This window comes from Hylobates moloch, unplaced genomic scaffold (assembly GCF_009828535.3).
Source record: "Hylobates moloch isolate HMO894 unplaced genomic scaffold, HMol_V3 SCAFFOLD_14, whole genome shotgun sequence".
Classification (NCBI taxonomy): Eukaryota; Metazoa; Chordata; class Mammalia; order Primates; family Hylobatidae; genus Hylobates; species Hylobates moloch.
The window spans coordinates 96554770-96578941 of record NW_026652289.1 but is presented as its reverse complement, the minus strand read 5'-3'; the positions used below and the strand labels follow the sequence as shown (position 1 = coordinate 96578941).

The 24172-nt window shown below is 39.0% G+C and overlaps 1 protein-coding gene and 1 long non-coding RNA gene across 4 annotated transcripts in view; one reads left to right on the top strand and one right to left on the bottom strand.

Moving 5' to 3' along the window:
* The window catches only part of MYO5A (myosin VA), a 223721-nt gene that overhangs the window by 127547 nt on the left and 72002 nt on the right, over positions 1-24172 (top strand). For both annotated transcript variants that reach the window (XM_058427106.1, XM_032174208.2), the window contains exons 9-15: positions 1381-1487; positions 10090-10355; positions 11156-11237; positions 15798-15938; positions 18481-18606; positions 19931-20014; positions 23043-23204. In XM_058427106.1, coding sequence (XP_058283089.1) covers positions 1381-1487; positions 10090-10355; positions 11156-11237; positions 15798-15938; positions 18481-18606; positions 19931-20014; positions 23043-23204 — 968 coding nt within the window. The remainder of the gene's footprint in view (positions 1-1380; positions 1488-10089; positions 10356-11155; positions 11238-15797; positions 15939-18480; positions 18607-19930; positions 20015-23042; positions 23205-24172) is intronic.
* On the bottom strand, positions 1313-23080 carry LOC131381090 (uncharacterized). Of its 2 annotated transcripts, XR_009209541.1 has the most exons (5): positions 22874-23080; positions 19477-19591; positions 15592-15802; positions 13375-13518; positions 1313-1485 (listed from the first exon to the last, which is right to left on the bottom strand). It is a non-coding gene; the product is annotated as an uncharacterized LOC131381090 (long non-coding RNA). The 2 variants fall into 2 exon arrangements; XR_009209540.1 differs by lacking the exon at positions 1313-1485 and having other exon boundaries at positions 13003-13518.

Here is a 24172-nt window from a genome sequence, read left to right as displayed (position 1 = left end):
TTTTTCTGTTCCAACATTTCTGAAGCAGCTCAGATGTCACTATCTTGTTTCGGGGATCTAAAAAATGTTGGGCCTGCATGTGAATAAATTAATCTTTAGAACTTGTCGTCTACAACTTAAAGAAAAAAAACCCTCAGAATATAGATAACTCTAAAATCGTATGATGGCATTTTGAGTAGTACCCTCAGGTGGGTTAACTTAATTTAAAAGCACTGCTAATTACAGTGTGGACCAGGACCACTGTGGGCCTTGCTAGAAATGCAGAATCCCGAATCCCGTCTCAGACCTACTGAAACATAATCTGCATTTTATCAAAATCTATTGGTGATTCATATGCATATTAAAAGTTTGAAAATCACTGCATTTCTTCTCGGGCTAAATCTGTTTGTAAATAGTAAATTTGTGAATTTGAAAAAGCCATACAGAGGTTGCAGTGAGCTGAGATCACACCACTGCGCTCCAGCCTGGGTGACAGAGTGAGACTGTGTGTCAGAAAAACAAAAAAGAAAAAGCCATAATGCAGGAGATGGTAAAAAACATTAATTATAGGGTCATTACTGAATTATCCTTTCTAAGATTACATATTTGGAAATAATTTCACTGCTTCTATTTGCATGTAATTATATCTAATTTTCTGGAGATTCTTATGTTATTTAAAAATGAAGCCAGATCTGATAAAAGCTGAAAGCTGTCCAGCTTTCTCAGCCTGCCTTATCCTTCAGGTTCTGCTCTGATACTGTATTTGGACACATACTCATCAGGCTGGGATATAGCACCAGCCCAAACGCTTCTAATCTTGGTGTCTCTTTGACTTATACTTGGTCTGTAGTTTAAAGAAGTAATTAAATAATTACTTTTTAAACAGCCTTAAGAAGTAACAGCTTTATTGGGCTGTATCTGGAGCAGAGATAAATAGAAATGGTAATACGATTAATTTTAAACCCAGTGTGTGACAATGATGACAATAGTTTGTTTAGCACTTACTGTGTGTCATGTCGTGTATTAAGTATGCTATGTGCATTTAATCTCATTTAATCTTCACATACTTTGAAGTAGTCACTATTATTTTCATATCTCAAATGAGAAAATGGAAGCATAGAATACTGAAGTTACCTGTCCATTTGAGATGATAGGTCTGTAGCAGAGCCAGTTCTCAAGCCAGATCAGCCACAGTTAGGAGCCATGTTATCCATCCATGATGCTAAACTGCCTAATGTGTTAATGTCAACAAAGGTGAAAGTGTTGTTAGCTATGACACGTTATAATATGCACAACATTTGGCAATATTCGGGAATTAACAATAGGCTTAAAATTGTCTGCTGTAATTGTTTAGTTTCTATTCTGAAATTAATCACTTGTTCATTCACTCTCTTGTTTCAGGAATTAGTGAATCTCATCAAATGGGAATTTTCCGAATACTTGCTGGCATCCTTCACTTAGGCAATGTTGGATTTACATCCCGAGATGCAGACAGCTGCACAATACCTGTAAGTTCAGAATAAGCTTTAGTGGGATGGCAGTTGAATTGTGTTTTAGATTTGTAGATTGTTTAAAGAAGCAATATAGTTTAAGTCTCTCTATCAATATTATCAGAAATATAATTATCAAAGACATATATTATCCAAAGGAGAATCTCAAACTGAGAATAAAGAAATATGCTAATCTCTGGTGCATAGTGATTTTGTGTGTGTGTGTGTATGACAGAGAGAGAGAGACAGAAAGAGAGAGGGTTGGATAGATGAGATTAGTGACTATGATGCAGATGCGGCCCCACAAGTTCAGAAACTCATGGAAGTTAAAGCTATTAGGGATCATATCATGTCCTTACTGAAATGTTTCAGGACTCCCCACTGCCTTCAGAAGCAGACCCAACACTTTACTTGGCATGACATGACATGAAAGGGCCTTCATGACTGACCCCTGACTTCCTATTGAGCTTCTTTCTCATTGCTTCTCACACTCTACATCCAGCCATTTCCATGCCAGGCTGTTGCTCTCTCCTGGCTTTGCTCAGATTCTCCCTGCTGGGGTACGTACATTGCTCTTCTTCCCTAACCAGCTCTTGCTCACTTCTCACAGGCTGATCTCTAGCATCTCTTCTTAGATACACACTCACCCTTCTGCTTTCCTTTATTGTAGCTCAAATCACATTGTTCTATAAAGGTCTCTCTTGCTTGCCTTTACCCACTAGGACTGAAGTCCTTGTGGATAGAGCCATGCTATTCATTGTGGTATTCTTAATTAAGGCCTTAATTTAAATGGTGTTTATTCAACTCACTTAGTTGCCTTTTTTCTCTGGATCTATAGCCTCTTGTGTAATAACAGATTCTCTACTCCTGTAAGAAAAGAATCTATTTCTTTTTTTTTTTTTTTTTTTGAGACAGAGTCTTGCTCTGTCGCCCAGGCTGGAGTGTGCAGTGGTGCTATCTCGGCTCACTGCAAGCTCCGCCTCCTGGGTTCACGTCATTCTCCTGCCTCAGCCTCCCAAGTAGCTGGGACTACAGGCAGCCGCCACCACACCTGGCTAATTTTTTGTATTTTTTAGTAGAGACGGGGTTTCACCGTGTTAGCCAGGATGGTCTTGATCTCCTGACCTCGTGATTCGCTCGCCTCGGCCTCCCAAAGTGCTGGGATTACAGGCGTGAGCCACCGTGACCGGCCTGAAAAGAATCTGTTTCTTGTCTTTTCTGGATATAGTACTTTGATACTATATTAGATGTGTGAGACATGATATAATATAAAATAAATGACTTTATGATTTGAAGAGAAAACTTGTTCTGTACCTTTTTTTTTTGAGACGGAGTTTCGCTCTTGTCGCCCAGGCTGGAGTGCAAAGGCATGCAATCTCGGCTCACTGCAACCTCCGCCTCCTGGGTTCAGGCGATTCTTCTGCCTCAGCCTCCTGAATAGCTGGGACTACAGGTGCACACCACCATGCCCAGCTAATTTTGTATTTTTAGTAAAGATGGGGTTTTGCCATGTTGGCCAGGCTGGTCTTGAACTCGTGACCTCAGATGATCCACCCACCTTGGCCTCCCAAAGTGCTGGGATTATAGATGTGAAGTGTGAGCCACCGCATCCAGCCCTGTAACTTATTTATTAGTCCAAGGGCCAAGAGCTAGATGGGCAGACAGTTTGGTTTACAGAAAGCCTGATCATCATGATTTTCTTTATGAACATTTGAGGTGTAATTTTCCTAAGCCATGGGTCCTAATTTTAGATGCATGATTTCTCCTCCCCTCCCCCAGCCTCTTTTCCTAATGGTGGTTTTGTAAAAGGCAAAATGATGATTCTAATTTAAACCCTGATTTCTTCTAATGAAACATTGCTAGTCTTTTAAAAAAGAGCTTTGTTGAGATATAATTCACATATACTCATTTAAAGTGTACCATTAAGTGGCTTTTAGTGTATTCACAGATATGTGCAACCATCACCACAGTCAGTTTAAAATATTTCCATGACCTCAAAAAGAAACCGAGTACCCTTTACTTATTGTTACCTATGTGTCTATTTCCCTACCCCTAAGCAACCATAAATCTGTTTTCTGCCTCTATAGATTTGCCTGTTCTGGACATTTCATATAAATGGAATCATATAATATATGGTCTTTCGTGACTGGCTTCTTTCAAAATTCATCCATGTTGTAGCATGTGTCAATACTTTATTCTTTTTTACGGCTGAATAATAGTCCATTATATGGAGATACCATATTTTGTTTATCCACTGGTTGATTGATTGATATTTGAGTTGTTTCACCTTTTGGCTGTTATGAATAACACTACTCTAAATGTTGGTATACAAACTGGATTTTTTAAAAAGAACTCATTGATTTCTGCATCACTATCTTTCATCTTTGCCCTTGTGACCTTTCCCCAAATGTCAAGCTTCTCCTAATCAAGAAAGTCATGACTAATGTTATGTCACATATGTCACTTCACTATGAGTCTTACCTAAAATTTGAGTGTACTGTTTTCCTATTTGAGATGTCTAGAAGTTATTAATATCATCTTGGAGGAATAGTACTTATAATTCCCAGAAGTTCCTTCCATCCAGTTCTTGTAATTCTGTGATTTTTATTTTCTAACCAGTGCTTGTCAACTTTGTTGATTTGATGATAGCTATAACTACTACAATTTCACTATTTGGGGTAGGTGGAGATTAAATTAGTTTTTGTTTTGTTTTGTTTTTTTCTTTTTTTCTTTTTGAGACAGAGTCTCGCTCTGTCGCCTGGTCTAGAGTGCAGTGATGCGATCTCAGCTCACTGCAACCTCCACCTCCCGGGTTCAGGCTATTCTCCAGCCTCAGCCTCCCGAGTAGCTGGGATTACAGGTGTGTGCCACCATGTCTGGCTAATTTTTGTATTTTTAGTAGAGACAGGGTTTCACCATGTTGGCCAGGCTGATCTCGAACTCCTGACCTCAGGTGATCTGCCTGCCTTGGCCGCCCAAAGTGCTGGGATTACAGGCGTGAGCCACTGCGCCTGGCCTTAAATGAGCTTTAAAGGTTACTGGTAAGACATCTCTATTTGATAGTTCTGCCCCACCTTGAAGGCATTTGCTGAACCCAGTGACCTTGAGCTTTGGGTTTCATAGCCAAGTAAGCTACAGAAGACAAAGACTAAACACAGGACCCATATAAACAGGGGAACACAAAGACTCCTGCCTAAAGCTGAGACCCTAAGTGGGGAGCTAGTAATCAATTTGCCCACCACCCACTCCAAGAGTATAAAGAAAACTTAACCTGACCCACACTTTGGTGCCAAGTAGAGGCAGAAAACTAGCTCCCTAAAAATTTATAACAACAAACTGACTCTCACATATATTCATTCCCAGACCGATTTCATAGTTCCTGGAAGGTCTCAAAAAACGACATACAGAAAATATAGCTTAAATTGATCCTGGGCTGGTAGTGGCCTAGGCGCCTGACAGAAGCAACTGCCAATCTACTTTGGAGGACCCACCTTCAGTCTAGGCCTCAGTGGAGTCCCATCAGAAAAGTTACAAGAAATATTGACTCACAGTCAAAAATCACAAGTCCCCCAATGAAACAAAATAGAAGGAGCTAGGAGAAACGACAGATAGCAGAGTCATACCTGCCAAGAATGCCAAAATAAATTAACAGCATATTTGGCACAACTGAAGAGAAAACTGATAAGCTACAAGATAGATGTGAAGAAATTGTCCAAAATGCAAGATAGGACCCAAAGATAGAGCACTTGAAACAGTAGTTAAGAGAGAAGAAGGATAGAGTAATAATGTCTAATTTTAATCTAATGAAAATTCATAAAGGAGAGAAGAGAGAGAATGAAGCAGACATAATATTCCAAGAGATCATTACTAAAAAAATTTTAGAACTTGTGAAAATGACTAACCCACATATTCAGAAAGTCCAGAAAATCCCAGTTAGGATAAATAAAAAGAAATCTACTCCTAAGCACATCATAATGATATCAAAGACAGAGGAAACAGAGAGATTAAGAGACTGCCCTTGAAGAAATAGCAATTAATCTGATAGCTCATTTCCCAGCTGCAGCTATACAAGCCAGAACACCGTGGAATAATATCTTCAGTGTGCTTAGAGTGGAAACTATTAAGTTAGAATTATATATCCAGTTAAAATGTCTTTCTAGAATGAATTAAAATTGGAAGCATTTTCAGACAATTAAAAACTTATGAGCGGCCAGGCGTGGTAGCTCACACCTGTAGTCCCAGCACTTTGGGAGGCTGAGGCGGGTGGATCACCTGAGGCTAAGAGTTTGAGACTAGCCTGGCAAACATGGCAAAACCCTCTCTCTACTAAAAATACAAAAATTAGCTGGGCATCTCATGCGTACACCTATAATCCCAGCTACGTGGGAGGCTGAGGCATGAGAATTGCTTGAACCTGGGTGGCGGAGGTTACAGTGAGCCGAGATCGCACCACTGCACTCCAGCCTGGAGGATAGAGCGAGACTGTCTCCAAAAAAAAAAAGCTTATGAGAATCTGCTGTCGCCAGTGAGCCCTCACTAAAGGAAATATTAAATATTAAAGTATATAGTTTAGGCAGAAGGAAAGTGATCCCAGTTAGAAGATCTAAGATGCAAGAAGAAATGAACTAAGAAGTTAGCAAAATGTAGATAAAATTTGATTAATTAAAATAATAATAGTATATTGATCTGGTAAAAGATAGAATTCCCACAAGACATGTATTAATTACAAAGGGAAAGATAGTTATCATTACAGTCAAGAAACCTGGCAGACATTCCCTTAACCAAATGATCACAATTGATAGTACCAATATTTGGGCCAATCGATATCACATAGCTTTGGATATGACACACTGAGCAGAGTGCAACACCACTTCTCTGGTATTTCTGCGCAAATCTAATCATGAGGTAACATCATAGAGACCCAAACTGAAGGAGTCTTCAAAAAGTCAAGGTCATAAAAGACAAAGAAGAATGAAGAACTGTTCTTGTTAAAGGAGACTAATGAAACATGATAACTAAATTCAATGCATGATCCTGTATTGAATCCTGGACCATAAAAATTAATTATTTTTTGTAGACAGCACTGTTAGGCCAACTGGCAAAGATTGAATTAGATCTGCAGGTTATATAATAGGGTTGTATCATTGCTAATTTTCTTGTTTTGTTCATTATACTACACTTATGTAAGATAATGTCCATGGTTTTTAGGAAATGCACACTGAAATATTTAGATAAAAGGGGCATTGTGTTTGCAATTTACTCTCAAAAGGTTCTGAAAAAGTAATGTATATATATATGTGTGTGGGTGTGTAAAAGAGTAAGAGAGTGATAAAAGAGAATGTGGTAAAATGTTAATATTTAGGGAATCTGAGTGAAGGCAATTTTTTGTGCTATTCTTGCAACTTTTCTGTTAATCTAAAATTAGATAAAAAGTTTAAAATATAAAATGAATCTGCAGCCCCCTACTCTGCCCCCCTACACAAAAGGTAGAACTAAAGTATTGCATAACAGAGGATAAATTGGAATGGGATGTTTGGAGTTAGTGTTACTTAATTACATTATGTTAATTATAAAACAAAATAGTAACAAAGTAAACCTTTCAAACTAGTAGAGAGGAAAATGGATTGAAAAAAATCAAAACGGCCGGGCGCGGTGGCTCACGCTTGTAATCCCAGCACTTTGGGAGGCCGAGGCGGGCGGATCACGAGGTCAGGAGATCGAGACCACGGTGAAACCTCATCTCTACTAAAAATACAAAAAAAAATTAGCCGGGCGTGGTGGCGGGCGCCTGTAGTCCCAGCTACTCGGAGAGGCTGAGGCAGGAGAATGGCGTGAACCCGGGAGGCGGAGCTTGCAGTGAGCCGAGATTGCGCCACTGCACTCCAGCCTGAGCGACAGAGTGAGACTCCATCTCAAGAAAAAAAAAAAAAAAGAAAAAAATATAGCAAGAAAGAGGGAGAAAAACAAATGTTGAAAAGCAGGACAACCAAAAGAACAAAATAAGATAGAAATAATTAAAAATGGACTAAATGCTCCAGCTAAAAGATTTAGATTGTTACACTGGTTAAAAAAATTCAGATATAACCATGGAATACTACCCAGTCATAAAAAAGAATGAAATCATGCCCTTTGCAGCAACATGGATGCAGCTAGAAAACATTATCCTAAGTTATGCAAAAACAGAAAACCAAATACAACATGTTCTCACTTATAAGTGGGAGCTAAACATTGGGTGCACATGGTCATAAATGGGAACAATAGACACAGGGTAATACAAGAGAGGGTAATGGTTGAAAAAAACTACCGATTGGCAGCTATGCACACTACCTAGGTGATAGATTCATTCATACTCCAAATGTCAGCATCACACAATATTCCTTTATTGTGTACATGTGCACAAAGCTGCACACATACCCCCGATACTAAAATACAAGTAGAAAAAAGAAAAAAAAAAAGTTTCAGGTATATACTTTTAAAAGAAGCATTCCTAAAATATAGAGATACAGAAAGTTTGAAAAAAAAAGTTTAGAAAAGACATGCTAGCTAGGACAAAACTGGCAGCACTGTGCGGGTATTGAACAAAATAGACTTTGAGGCCAAAAGCAGTGCTAGAGGGAAATAGAGTGACTTTGCAATGATAAAGATTTTATTCACTGTGCATCGTGCATGCCTGTAATCCTAGGAGACTGAGGCAGGAGGATCTCTTGAGCCCAGGAGTTTGAGGCTACAGTGAGATACGACTGTACCACCACACTCTAGCCTGGGCAACAGAATGAAATCCCATCTCTGAAGAGAACAGATTTTATTCACCAGGAATATGAAATAGTGCTAAACTTCTATATACTTAATGACATAGCCTCGAAAGATATATAGCAAAAATCAACAGAAACCACAAGAAGAGACAAATTTGCTATCAGAGTGGAAGATTATTGACTTCTCTTAATTATTGATAGGTGAAGTCCAAAAATGAGTAAAGCTGTGGAGAATTTAAAGCAAACAGTTAACAATTTTGATGTAATAGAACAATAAGGTAACAACATTCAAGTAGACTATGTTTACAGAGTGCTGACCCACTTTTTTTTTTTTTTTAATTTTAAGAAAATTGAGATGGAGTCTCGCTCTGTTGTCCAGGCTGGAGTGCAGTGGCACTATCTCAGCTCACTGCAACCTCCACCTCCTGGGTTCAAGCAATTCTCTTGCCTCAGCCTCCCCAGTAGCTGGGATTACAGGTGTCTGCCACTACAAGCAGCTAATTTTTGTATTTTTAGTAGAGACAGGGTTTCACCATATTGGCCAGGCTGGTCTCAAACTCCTGACCTCAGGTGATCCTCCTGCCTTAGCCTCCCAAAGTGCTGGGATTACAGGCATGAGCTACCATGGCCGGCCTGACCCACTTTTAAATGATGCCTAATTCTAAATACGTACATATATATGGCTGCTTATTTAAGGGAGTTGAGCAGGCAGTGGTGCTGATTTGTATCTAAAGTGATTACTTAGGAGAAAGGGGGATGAAAGAAGGAAGGGGTGCTTGAGTGTGAAAAGTCTAGAGATGAGGGTGTCAGGAGACCCAGGTTCTAATGCCAACTCTGACATCAATTGCCAGCTGATTTTTGACAAGCTATTTGTTCTCTTGGATCCTATTTCCTCAGTTATCCACCAGAGACAATGTTCACCCTCCCTATGCCCCAGGAATGTTGTCAGATTCGACTGATACATGTGATTGAACATGTTGAAAAATATAATGTACTAACATGGATTAAATTAGACAAGTATTTATCAAACATCTACTCATGCAAGGCTCATAGAAGGTATTCTAGGGGGTACAGGGATATGTAAGTCATGGAAGTCATTCTAAAAAGTCACACAAATAACTATCAAGTTACCTGCTTACAACCCTTCAGTGGCCTCCCATCGCTTCAAGGATAAAGACCAGCTAGCGTATAGCCTCTGTTTCTGTGATTTTAACTCACATTTTCTCCCTCATTCAGCTTCAATCCTTCCTATTGATGATTTCCTTCCTACCACAGAATGTTTTTGCCAGCTGTTTCCTTGGCTTGGAAAATCCTTTTCTCCCCCTTTCACCCAGTTAGCACCTTCGTTTTCTCAAGGCAACTGTCTCCTGCTTCCAAAATAGAGCATATTCCTCTCACATGGACTCGGCATAGTGTCCTTGGTCTTTGTGGTATTTTTCGTTTTAGGGAGCAATCATTTGATTAATATCCATTTCCTCGAGTGACTATAAGTTCTAGGAGGGCAGGGACCATGTTTGTTTTTGTTTTCTGGTGCATAGTAGCACTCAGTAAATAATTGTTGACTAGCTGACTAATTTTTTTTATTGAATGAATGAAGATGCTTTAAGAGAGGTACAAACAAATACTATGAAGAGTCAAAGGAAGAGGGAATTTTTGAAGTGAGCCCCAGAAGAGATTGCAAAATGCTGCCTAGATGCCAGTTTAATGGATGAATGTGATTATTATCACTAATCATCTTTGAGTGATCTTGGTGTTTGTTATAACAAAGAAATTGCTGGATTTTATTTGTTAACTCTTTGTTATCATTTTCCAGGAGATTCTTATTTGATTTATCTGGTCATAGGAAATAACTCATTATCTTTTGGCAGCCCAAGCATGAACCTCTTTGCATCTTCTGTGACCTCATGGGTGTGGACTATGAGGAGATGTGTCACTGGCTCTGCCATCGGAAGCTAGCTACTGCCACAGAGACATACATCAAGCCCATCTCCAAGCTGCAGGCCACAAATGCCCGCGATGCTTTGGCCAAGCACATCTATGCCAAGCTCTTTAACTGGATTGTAGATAATGTCAACCAGGCTCTCCATTCTGCTGTCAAACAGCACTCTTTTATTGGTGTGCTAGACATTTACGGGTGAGTATATTTGGCTAATTGGTCTGCCAGAGAACATTTCTTTCTAGAACTTATCTAGTAACTGTAAGTGGGCATTTGATTCTGTTTCCTACTGGTAAAGAGAAGGGAAACTTTGCCTACGATAATTCAAGAATACCTTGATGATGGTGATGCAATTGCATGTTGCTTAAAATTTAACAAAAACAAAAAAAATAGTTCAAATCTGGAGCTAATATACTTAGCTAGTGCATAGACTTAATTGGTTTTCAGATGCTCATGTGGTAAATTATCACTGAAATTCTAAAAATCTAATTTTATTTGCTAGTTTGCGTTATTTGGGTACCTGTCTTTAGCTGTTAAAAATCCTTCCTTCATATTTGTGCCTGTTTCATACTTAATTTTTCATTCTCTGGTTCTCTTTTTCAAAAGAACCCGTAGGATCTCTGATCCTATTTCCCTCCTATATGTGTATAACACCGTGAGTCAGTATATTGACAAGAGCAATGGCTTTATCATAATTCTGATGTTCCCCACTTGGGGGTGAATGAGCCCTCAAAACCTCATAGTGTTGAACACCTCTGCATGCTGGGGCCTTTAAAAAAAAAAAAAAACAACCTCTCTGCTGCATGGCTGATGCTCATCTGCTGGGTACATATTCCTTGTTACTGACTTATAAATCTTTATCTTCACTGATATGGAAAGAAAGTTTTACAATGTTGGGGAATGTCCCATTTCTTTCTTCCTAATGTGTATATTTTGAATATTTTTAAAAAGCTTTTTGTTCCTTTTCTCCCCTTTTCATACTATTTTTGTGGTTACAGATTTGAAACATTTGAGATAAATAGTTTTGAACAGTTTTGCATAAATTATGCAAATGAAAAACTACAGCAACAATTCAATATGGTAAGAATGTTCTTCCTTGAATAATATTCTGCTATAAATTATTCTCTTGAATTCCTAGTCTTTGTTTAAAAGCTTATCCCTGGAATGAAGTTGTGAATTAAAATTATTATATGGAACTTAGAACCGACGATTAATGAATGGTACAACATTAGAAAAATGTTTTATGGTCCAGGTGGGATTCAAGGTTATCCTTGGATTGCAGTCTGATAATAACGAAAATTTGGGACAAATAGATTGAGAGAAGCAGGCAGTGTGTTAGGTAATTGCTTGGGAGTATGAAGCTTTAAGCCCAAGGATATCTTTCAGTATGTTATTTTGAAGTTTATTGTATGTGGAATTATGACCATCCTAATGCTTACTTGCTATATTAGCAAGATGTCAGAACTAAAAAGCAGAATTTTACGTATTCTCTTTTCAATAGTCTGGGACATTCACTGAGACAATGGCAATGGGAATATTTTGAGTGGCTCTTGTGAAGTAGTAATATTAAATATCTTAGAGGAGTATCGTGGTGTTGGGAGATTCAGAGATGCTTAAAAATCAGGGGCAGCAGATTGTAATAGTGAAGGACACAGAGCCCAGAGGTGAACTGTGTGAGTTGGAATACTACGCTGTGTCAGTTATCTAGGAGACCTTGGGCAAGTTAGTTGACCTCCCTGGGCCTTAGCTTCCTCATCTGTAAAATGGAGATAATAATAGTACCCGCTGTGTGTGGTTTTGTGGATTAAATGAGTTGGAATATGTAAAGTGTCCATAATGTGCCAGGCACAGTTCTAAGTGCAAGAGTGGGAGTGATTCTTAGTGTTGATGAAAGAGGATATTAAAATGAGATACCCATAGGAATTAGAAGATAGAGGTGAAGGGCAGGAAAGACACCCTTAATAAATCTTCATCTTGTAAAGAGAGAGGTCAAGTGGTATGGTTTGTAGTTGATGCACAAAAACCAGATGTTTAAAGACACTGCAAGTTACAAATTTGGTAAAAAACAAAAGAGGATCTAAAAATAGTAATATAGGGAGAATAGTGGAAGAGCGGGAAGGAGGTGGTGTATGTGAATTTAGCCTTGCTTGTGTCATAACGAAATCAGTAGATGTTTCATAGTGATAAATCAGAAGGTAGCTGATAAGCATATTCTTTAGAAATATGTAGGTAAATATCAGAAGAAATACCTAAGGGAATTAAAAATGGTTGCCTCCAGGGAGCGAGACTGGGGTTGGGGAGAGATGGGACAAGGAATTGCTGCTTGTCATTATAAAACCTTTTAGACTGTTTGATTAAATATTCCATATACTTTGATAAAAACTTGAGCCCGGGCGCGGTGGCTCACGCTTGTAATCCCAGCACTTTGGGAGGCCGAGGCGGGCGGATCACGAGGTCAGGAGATCGAGACCACGGTGAAACCTCGTCTCTACTAAAAATACAAAAAATTAGCCGGGCGTGGTGGCGGGCGCCTGTAGTCCCAGCTACTCGGAGAGGCTGAGGCAGGAGAATGGCGTGAACCTGGGAGGCGGAGCTTGCAGTGAGCCGAGACTGCGCCACTGCACTCCAGCCTGGGCGACAGAGCGAGACTCCGTCTCAAAAAAAAAAAAAAACTTGAACCATCTTTGTTTAGCAAATTAAGCTTCTTACCACAGTGAAATAATGTAGAAGTGATCTTAAAACCTTAGGCTTATGACTATTTCCATAATAAGATGACTACTAATATGATTTGCATCTCTGCATAAAGAACATTAATAAAAACTTACCAGAAACTAAACTGAGCATTATCGTTTCTCAAGGTGTTCCTGAGTTTCTTAATACTTTAGTTAATGTCACAGCCTTCCACTCTTTCCCATTGTGTTTCCGCACAGAGTGACTGGAATGTAAGGAAGCAATGCCAGCCTCTTCAGGAACTGGCTAGTTTGTCTGTTTTTCAGGGGCCTCCTGTCTGCATGTGTGTTTTGGTCTCTTGCGTCTCCTCCTCTTTCCTGCTGTCTGTCTCTATCCACCTGTTTCTCCTTCTCTCTTCACATACCCCCTTACATTCTGCATCTTCGATTCTGCACAACTGCTATGCCCCCGCTTCCTATCCCATGTCAGGTTCTTTCCTTCTAGTCTGTGTACATCTCCACCTCAAGCTTTCTCCTTTCTCACTCACTTTAAACTTCCTGTGAATCCAGCAGTGGTTGGAATGCTCTTCTCGTCCTCTTAACTTGCTTGTCTCCCATTCATTTTGGCTTCTTTCAGCTTCAACTCCCACTACTAATTGCCTCATTATTTTCTTGTTTCCCAGTTCAAATACCTGAGAGAGAGAATCTGATTAACGTTGTTCATTTTTTCATCAGAGGTCTCTAGCAGGAGACTGCCCTCACGTACCCACACTGGTTTAGTCAGCTGTGACTAGGAACATGGGGTCTCACAGTATAAAGAACTTGACTGCATAGGGCTGTTACCTCATCTGGGGATGTAGGTGGGGGCAGTCAGCATGAGAAACCCCGTGGTTGGCATGCTTAGTGTTTGAAGGCATTACTATATTGACCAAGAATCTCTTGCCATATTGAACTTCATGCCCATATTCTTTGACAGTTGAGCATCCAAAATTTTAAAGACCCCAGGAGCTTTTCCAAACTAGACATGGAGATGTGTGTGAGAAATATGCTCTATTTAATGTCTAGAGCAGTGTTTCTATTATCAATATTATTATATGGAACTTAGAACCGACGATTAATGAATATAATATAATATAAATTAATGAAATTTTTAAAAACAGAGTACATTGTTTTGGAAGATACTCGTACCATCAGTCAGGGTGTCCTGCTGACATATGGTGCCCTATTTGCCTTCTCATTAATCAAAAGAACAGAAGAAATTTGCTTTCTTATTAGCATGACATAAATATTCATACGGATGACTGTTTTTTGTTAAAGCTTATAATAGCTCATTAGACTGTAAACACTGCAAATGAGGCCAGGCGTGGTGGCTCACGCCTGTAATTCCAGCACTTTGGGAGGCCGAGGCAGGCGGATCATGAGGTCAGGAGATCGAGATCGTCCTGGCTAACACGGTGAAACCCCGTCTCTACTAAAAATACAAACATTTAGCCGGGCATGATGACACATGCCTGTAGTCCCAGCTACTCAGGAGGCTGAATCAGGAGAATTGCTTGAACCCGGGAGGTGGAGGTTGCAGTGAGCCAAGATCGTGCCACTGCAGTCCAGCCTGGGTGACAGAGCAAGACTCTGTCTTAAAAAAAAAAAAAACAACAACAAAACACTGCAAATGAGCCAAGAGTGTCATTACAATAAGTACAGAATACAGTGGGAAAGTTCCAGACACATGAGGAGAGTATGCATTGGAAATCTTGTGGCACAAAAGTTTCACAGGGCGTGGGATCCTAGAAAATATGGGTTGTTTGATCATCATCACAAAAGTCTTTTCTACCCACAAAAATAGCAAGATTTGTGAAAGAACCAAAGGAGACAAAAGAGATAAGTAAAGGAAGGCAGAAACTCCCTAAGAATGAGTAGCAGTCATTAGCATCTGTAGAGACTAGAAGTGGTGGTGTCAGCTGCATTGGCTGGGCAGTGACTGGGCAGCAGCCTGAAACAGGAGCTGTGGCAGTGATTGGATTGCCCTTCCCACCTGGTCTAGCTTGGCTGCCATTCATCTTTAGAGACTAGATCACACAGCCCTCCTCAGGGAAGCCTACCCTGACCAGCCCGTGTCCAAACTAGGTGAGAACTCTTGATCTTATAGTTCACGTTATTTTCCTTTGTAATATTACTACAGCTTGGGATTATATTCCTTACGGTTATTTGGTTTCTGTCCGCTTCTCCCACTTGTCTCCAAGCTCCATGAGGGCAGCATACACATCTGTGTTGTTGCCCATGTGCAGTGACTGGCACGTAGTAGACAGTTAATACATATTTTTGTGTGAATGGAGATGAGAAGCAATGGTGAGGACAGTGGCTGAAGCCTTCATCAGAAATAGCAATGGACTAGTAGTTGCAGTTGCTAACAGAATTTAATGTGGAAGCCAGAAAAGTGAGTCGTAGACTCCATGGCTATCACAGATAATCAGGGCAGTCACGAGAAAGACCAGTCATTAATTCTGAGCCATGTGAACTTCAGCACCACAGTCCCTTAGGAGAAGTACTTTGTTATGCTGAAAGCATTGCCCAGCATGGTTCAGTAGCCTGGAGGGCATCAACATAGTTGTTAAATGCCAGCTAAGGCATTCCTTTGTCCCATATTGTTAGCAGCACTGTACGATAACTTAAGAAGCCAAAAGTACATAGTGCAGTTTTGAAAATATACATAATCAAAAGATCACAAAGATTGCTACATTGATCAGCTATTTAAAATATTTATATACCTAGATTTACTTGTTCACCAAGAATCCTACGTAGCTGAGGTTTTCCTGTTGTTTTATTTGCTTTCTCTGTGTGTAAATCATGCTTCTTCTATGAGGTTGTTGTTGTTGAAAGCCACAGATTATCTCAAATTATGTTGGTATCATCTTGACTACATTCTTTGTTACGATGATCCAGTAATGACTGCTTTTTTTCTTTTTCATTTCAGCATGTCTTCAAATTGGAGCAAGAAGAATATATGAAGGAACAAATTCCATGGACACTCATAGATTTTTATGATAATCAGCCTTGTATTAATCTTATAGAATCGAAACTAGGCATTCTAGATTTACTGGATGAGGAATGCAAGGTAAGTATGATTTCCTGGGGTACTTGGTTTATCAAAATAGATGTATCAAGGTCAGAAGATAAGTGGGTTCAAGGAGAGATTCATTAGTATATCATGGAATGCCGTTGTGGTGACAAGTAGGGGGTTATGCTTTCATTCCAAAGGGACACTAGACCCCAAGGGTTCTAATTACAAGTGAAACTAGGAGAATTTCTCTCCTCTTTTCAGCTGATTCTAAATTACATGAAAAATTGACATTAGATTCTAACAATTTTAGCCACTTTTATTATTAATTTGTTCATATTTAGTACTTTTTGTTCAGCAATAGAATTTAAAGAAATGCAAGAAACTGTGCAGAAGATATTTTGAATAACAGTTCTAAATAGTTATAATTGTAAAACTAACTAGTTGTCCCTTATTACTGGCATATTTGAGAGGGATAGAGTTGTATCTTTAATATTTAAAGATGCAGCATGTTGGAAAGAAGCATTAGATCCCCAGCTTTACCACCGAGTGATCATAGGCAAACCTATTCTTTCGCTTTATTTCTCTTTAGTTTATATGCAGTAAGTTACAGTTTAGCAAAGGTGTACCCTCCTAAGTATCCAGACTTCCTACAACATTAAGGATGCATGTGATGAAAAAGGTTCTCAGCCTCACTTGAGATTTTAAAAAATGCAAACCAAAGCAAAAATGGTACACCGCTCTTTACCCATCCAGTAGGCAAATTTAAACTTGATAACTTTCATTTGATAATACTAAATGAATATTGCATATATACTCATGATGAAAAGCATGAATTCATTCAACATACTTTATAGGATATTTGACAACATTTATCATAATTTTAACTACATACCCTTGACCCAGGCATGGAACTGCTGGGAATTCTACCTTTGATTATACCTGCAAAAGTATCCAAGGTATATACATATAAGAAGGAAACTGGCAGTTGTCATAGTAATAACAAAAAAATCAGTAACAACCTAGTAGCCATAAATAATGCAGAGAATACTATTGTCGCAAAGCTGAAAAAAATGCAAGGAGTGTGTAGAATTATCCTATTCACATATATGCCTTCAAAGAGAGTTAAGAAGGCTGGGCATGGTGGGCCCACATCTGTAATCCCAGCACTTTGAGAGGCTGAGGTGGGTGGATATTTGAGTTCAGGAGTTTGAGACCAGCCTGGGCAATATGGTGAAACCCCGTCTACAAAAAAATACAAAAAATTAGCCGGGCATGGTGGTATGCGCCTATAGTCCCAGCTACTCGGGAGACTGAGGCAGGATAATCACTTGAGCCTGGGAGGCAGAGGTTGCGGTGAGCCGAGATTGTGCCGTTGCACTCCAGCCTGGGCAACAAGAGTGAAACCCTGTCTCAAAAAAAAAAAAAAAGAGAGGAAGAAATAATTAAGTTGGAGGAAGTGGCAAGAGGAGACTACTCTCCATTTTCTATCTTTCTGAATGATAGAAATGTTTCACTGTGTACAGATGTTTTCTTTATTTGGCAGAATTTTTCTAATTTAATTTTTAATTTTTGTACCTAGTTGGTGTATATGTTTATGGGGGTACATAAGATTTTGGTATAGGCATGCAATGTATAATAATCACATCATGGAAAATTGGGTATCCATCTCCTCAAGCATTTATCTTTTCTGTTAGAAACAATCCAATTATACTCTTATTCTTAAATGTATAATTAAATTATTATCAAATACTAGGGCTTATTCGTTCTAATTTTTTGGTACCTATTAACCATCCCCCATTTTCACTCCCCACAACCTCCTGCTACCCTTCCCAGCCTCTGGTAACCATCTTTCTATTCTTTATCTTCATGGGTTCAATTGCTTTAATTTTTAGATCCCACAAATAAATGAGAACATGTGATGTTTGTCTTTCTGTTTAACAGAATTTTAAAAACATACATAATAGCCCTGATATTTCAACTTTAACTTGGGAGGCTTTTTTTTTTTTTTTTTTAGACGGAATTTCGCTTTTGTCGCCCAGGCTGGAGTGTAATGGTGTGACTTCTGCTCACTGCAACATCCACCTCCCGGGTTCAAGGGATTCTCCTGCCTCAGTCTCCTGAGTAGCTGGGATTACAGATGCCCGCCACCTCACCTGGCTAATTTTTTTTATTTTTAGTAGAGACGGGGTTTCTCCATTCTGGTCAGGCTGGTCTCGAACTCCTGACCTCAGGTGATCCACCTCCCTTGGCTTCCCAAAGTGCTGAGATTACAGGCGTGAGCCACCATGCCTGGCCAGCTTTTGTTTAAAAAACAACAATAACAACAACAAATTTATTTGATGATTTTTCATATAGGCAGATTAAACTGCCCAAAGATTGGGCTGTTTTGCCCATGAGAAGGTCTCAGTCGTACTGTTCATTAGTAATTAGTTGTTGGCCTCTTACAATGAAATGTGGAAGGAATGAACTCCTAAACTGAATTGTAAAAGTTCATAGGTAAAGCCAAAAAAAAAAAAAAGATCTTTTGACAGCTGATGCATTAGAAGAATCACAGTATTTACCTTGTTTTCTTTTTTCCTTTTTCCCATGAATATAGATGCCTAAAGGCACAGATGACACCTGGGCCCAAAAATTGTACAACACACATTTGAACAAATGTGCACTCTTTGAAAAGCCTCGTCTATCAAACAAAGCTTTCATCATCCAACATTTTGCTGACAAAGTAAGGAAGCTCTATATCATTTTTTCTTTTTGAATTCTTAAATGTGGAAAAAAATCAATAGTCAGGAGGTATCTTTTTTTTTCTTTTGCTGATGTTTGCATTCTTTAGGGCTCAAGGGACAGCAATCTTTAGTGTTGACATATTGGTTTTCTCTTCCTTTAACCTAAATTGAGTTATTTGTGAAATAAGTATGGGTCTATAATTCTGAAATCCAGGAATCTCTGTAAACTGTTTTTGTTTTTTTTTATAACTCTTAGCTAAACCTGATCCCTGATCTGAATTAACATGAGATTATTTATAGTCTGTCTTTATCCCAGTTAGGCTGGAAATATTCATATTTCACTATAGAAATATGAATATGTTTTGTTGTAGATCATTGCCTTCCAATCTGCTGGAAATATGAAAAAATGGTGTATGTACATACTACATCTCTAAATGCCTGAAAAATTCTGAGTCCTGAAGCATAGCTGATCTCAGGGGTTTCAGAATAGCAATTGTGGACTTCCGTCACCCTCTGCGATTGATTCGCTGGGTCCCTTCTAATAAGGCATACTGTCTTACTGCTTCACAAGTTCTATAGTGTACTTAGCAAATCACAAGCAATGAGAGTAATTTGTATTTCAAGGAGATTGTGATGTAGGCTTTGGGGTAAGTTTCACAGGGTCTTTAGGGATTGAGGACTTTCTAATTCTGCCCTAATTCCATCTAGAAGCCTTGAGATGACCCTAGGGCCACCTAAAGGTTTCGTCATGCAAGCTTTGACCCCCTTGAGTGGCAGACAACTGAAGTTGCTGGAGTTTTGGAAAAGAAATAGTCCATTCTCAAGTAGTCCCGCTTTACCAAATCATACAATATTTCCCCAGCCTTCACTTTCATCCATCAGCAGCTTTTCACCTCTGTCCCCATCAGACACTCATTTGTTCCTTCTGATTCTCACTCCTGCTGTAATGTCTTCTAAGAGGAAACACACCTGCTTGATGGTAACCTAGGTTGGAAGGAGATACAAGGAGTCAGCCTTGGAAGAGCTCTCTGGCCAGCATGGGAGAAGAGGATCTACTTATGAATCTGGTCACCCACTGAGAGGATCTTTTAGATCACAATCAGCACTACCATTGTTTCCTAGGAAAAACAATATTTGAGGAGTTTTACTCTAGAGTTAACATACTTCTTACCAGGAATGGCCTTGGTTTCTTAGAAAAGACTGATAATACCAGTTTGCTAAGAGGTGATCATATAGCCTGAGACTAATAAATATTCTTATTGATGATTATAATATCTATTCAAAAGTTTTATTAGTTAAGGAGATTTTTCCATGTGTTTTCAGGTGGAATACCAGTGTGAAGGATTTCTCGAAAAGAATAAAGACACTGTTTTTGAAGAACAAATTAAAGTTCTTAAATCAAGCAAGGTAACTATGGATAGGCTTACTCTAATCCAGGATGTATTCAAAGCATTAGCTTGTTAACAGTAAAAATGATTTTTTTAAACAAAAATCATTTTCAGTTTTTAATTTACCAAATATATAACACTTAGTATGTTAGTCAAAGTAGTTTGGCTGCATGTCAGGTCCTGTTCTAAATGTATTAAAAATGCTAACTCATCTAATGACTCTTATTTTATGGATGAGGCACCTGAGACACAGAGTCTTCATGGCTAGTGAGTTTTCAAGCCAAATTAAAATCCAGGCTGTCTTGCTGAGTCTGTGCTTTTAACTCCTGTGCGATGTTTCTTTTAGTTTTGTGTGAAATTGTTGCCTCCACAGTGGTTCTAGACTCTGTTGTGCCTCGGTGAGAGGCCATGAGAGAAAACAGTCTTTCTGCCCTGTCAGTTTGAAGGGAGGCACTAGAAACATGGCCTTACGCACTCCCTCCAGATGGAGACTGATCTCTGGATCATCACTAAGTGCAGTTCCAGGTGTGGCCCAAAGCCCTTTGAAATTATTTTTCTTAGCCATAGGTACTAGAGACCCTGCTTTCTAGAGGGAAAAGAATATTCCAGATAGTAAGAACTATGATCTCTACAAAAAAAATACAAAAATTAGCTGGGCATGGTGGTGCATGGCTATAGTTTCAGCTACTTGGGAAGCTGAGTGGGAGGATTACTTGAGCCTGGGAGGTTGAGGCTGCAGTGAGCTGTAATTGTGCCACTGTACTCCAGTACTCCAGCCTGGGAGACAGCGAGACTCTGTCTCCAAAAAAAAAAAAAAAAAGAGTTAAAGTGTCTAACAGGGCATTAATTGTTTATAGTTTACAGGACTGATATGTAAGAGAAAATTCCCACAATGCCAGTCTCTAAGTATTATTCAGTTAAAGATCTTTATTGGTTTGATTTTTTTTTTTGATTTATAAATAATGATAAAATTCTAGTTTTATTACTTTGTCAAAGGAATTTAGCTGAAACAGAACATTCACAGGTTTTCATCTGATTCTTGTTGTTGTTGTTGTTTTGAGACAGTGTCTCACTGTCACCCAGGCTAGAGTGCAGTGATGTGATGATCATAGGGCTCACTGCAGCCTCGACCTCCCTGGCTCAGGTGATCCTTCCACATCAGCCTCCCAAGTAGCTGAGACTACAGGTGCATGCCACCATGCCTGGCTAATTTTTTGTTGAGATGGGGTTTCACCGTGTTGTCCAGGCTGGTCTTGAACTCCTGGTCTCAAGGGATCCACCCACCTCGGCCTCCCAAAGTGCTGGGATTACAGGTGTGAGCCACCACACCTGGCCAAGTTCTCATTCTTGAGGCATCCTTGATCAGTTATCTTTATTCTGATTTAGTTTTCTAATTGGCTTTGGAGTCCTTAGTCATCATAAGGTGGGTATGCATTCTGACAAATCATTTGTAGTGATTGCCAGTCTGTGTAACATTGTTTCCATTGAAGTGGGGACAGTGTGTGATTTACCTAACATAGCTTGGAGGCTTCCTCTGCTCCTGGTCTTTGCTGAAATCCAATCTAGGAGTATGAACTTCATAATTTCACTGCATCTGATAGAAGCCAGTATCACATAGTGTAAATGTGTTCTCTTGGAAGTACTAATTTTAGAAGATTAATATCTGTGTTATATGTTTTGAGTAGAATTATTTTTGTGGTAATACAGTGTGGAGTATGTTTGTGTATTTATGTGTTTTGTCTTTTTTTTCCTGCAGCCTCTAGCTTACAACTTGAAAAGGAATTAAAAAAAAATATATATATATATATGGAATTATAAACTTATCAGAAGATGCCTTATTTGATATTTTTCCACCATAAAGAAATCTTCTGTGGCCACATCTAATATCAGGAAGCATATAAATAAATTGCAACTTGACTAAATACCACTTAATTTCAGTTCTACCAAATACCATTAAAATGAGTTTTAACCCTCTACTTTCTGTATAGCTGATTAATAAGGGGAAGCACAGTTCATCTACTGAGTTTATGCCTCAGATCTCTCGTCTATAAAATAGAATCATGATAGCATCTAATTTATGGAATTGTTATGAAGATTAAATAGGTTGTATTAAGGTTAATAGATAAATAATTGTAGTTGCAAATACAGCTTGACTAATTAGAAGAATTGGTTTTATTTATATGGGATGTGGCACTGTTGTAAAGATATGTACATACATCAAGATGTTACTTTGGATTTATTTGAAGTCTCTTTTTTTCCATAAAATTTCTCCCAACCATATTGACTAATATCATCTACCTACTTATTGAGTACCAGATCTTTTAATAGTCTTTCACATTGCTAACCTGAAAAAACACAAAATTGATTACAGGAATTATTTGTTGAAGTTATAAATCCTGAAAACAAATATCAAATGTACAAGATATGGGTAGGGTTTTAAACTTTTTTTTCTGTAACCCAAATTATCTTCCACAAATTATTATTCATAACTTTTAAAACCTTCTAATATTGTAGAATTTGTTTATGACCCTTTCGTGCTGAGATTTTTGGTGATGTTTTTGAGTTAGTGCTCAGCACTTAAGTTAGTAGGTAGACAAATAAAGCAGGTGAGTAAACACTTGATAAATAACTTGCAAACTTGGACTAGTGTTTTTCTCCACCTGATGCTAAAACGGTTTGTGGAACTGAGGTAATAAGACTTTCAATTACTGTTTTTCTTGTAAAATAATTATAGTTCAAGCCCATTAATATGTTTAGATTTGTCGTTTCCTGTGGATTAGGTTTTCAAGTCTGGGTGCAGTAGTTTTGACTTTGCTTTCCCCCAGACGTGGTTGTAGAATTATTGCATTTTTCCATGTTATTTTTTTATAGCACTTACCTCACTGTCCTCTCATATTCTTGGCTCTTAGCACAGATACTGACTCTTGCTGGAGTGTGACTCTGACAGTAATTACTTAAGGAAGGGAATCTCTGTAATATTTCTTTTGTGAAGATTTGCGTTCAAGTTTGGTTTAGAATGTAATTTCCTTATACTGTTTCTGACTTAGTTTAAGATGCTACCAGAACTATTTCAAGATGATGAGAAGGCCATCAGTCCAACCTCAGCCACCTCCTCAGGGCGCACACCCCTCACACGCACTCCTGCAAAGCCCACCAAAGGCAGACCAGGCCAAATGGCCAAAGAACACAAGAAAACAGTGGGGCATCAGGTGAGTTCAAGGAGCTGCTGCTGCCGTGCTCCTTCCTTTCTGGCTCATCTGAAACCTCAGATCTTCCCTCTTCAGCCTCCCAGGTGGGATCCTCAGGTGAGGAGAGCCTAGAGCTTTCACTGTGAGATCATACAACACCATCCATTAAAACTCTTCTCCACCCAGTTTTAGACCTGTGACTCTACATAAGCCTTTCCCGAAATAATTTTCTCTACAGCTTAATTCTTCTAGTGCATATCTTCTCTCTCAGACCACCCCATCTTTGCTTAGTTTTCTGTTTGTTTTGTCTCTGTATTTGTACAGTGCCTCGGTCAGCTCCTTCAGAACAGGGCCCTCACCTTTCTTTGATGTCTTATGTTCTCTGAGAGTGGGAAATGTTACATACATGCTTAGTGCCTGAACAGGGAGTAGGGCTTTGAATGGAGGCTGAGCGCTCTTCAGCTTGCTCTCCTGTGCATGGGACCCTGTGCCTGGTGTAGACAGAAACAGGGCCCGACCCAGGTCCACAGCCTCCAGTCCTGATCCTAGCTCCCTAATTTTAACTCCTCTCTGCCTATCCTTTGTCATTCTCTCACTCATTACCTATACTCTTCTAAGTCATCTGCTACGTTTTCCAGTATCTTCCATCAAAATTCCCACTTCATGTGATTAAATAGCCTTAAAGCAAGGTTATATTGTTAGTTACATATGACTAAGCTCATAACAGGTTTCTGTAGCTTCCTGTGGGGAAAAGGAGTGGGAGTATAGGAATCTATATTTAGCAGAGTAAGCATGAAAATCGTAGAATTTAGGCAAATTTTGACCAAAAGCCCTAGCATTCTTGTTTTGTGGCAGCTCCTCTTCTGAAGATGGGTCAAGTTTACAAGTGGCAGAGTTTTCTCCATCAGTGTCATAGGAAGGGAATTTCCCATTGTTTTACGTCATCTTTGACTTTGGACAAAGCCTTGATACCCTCTTCTGCACTTTTT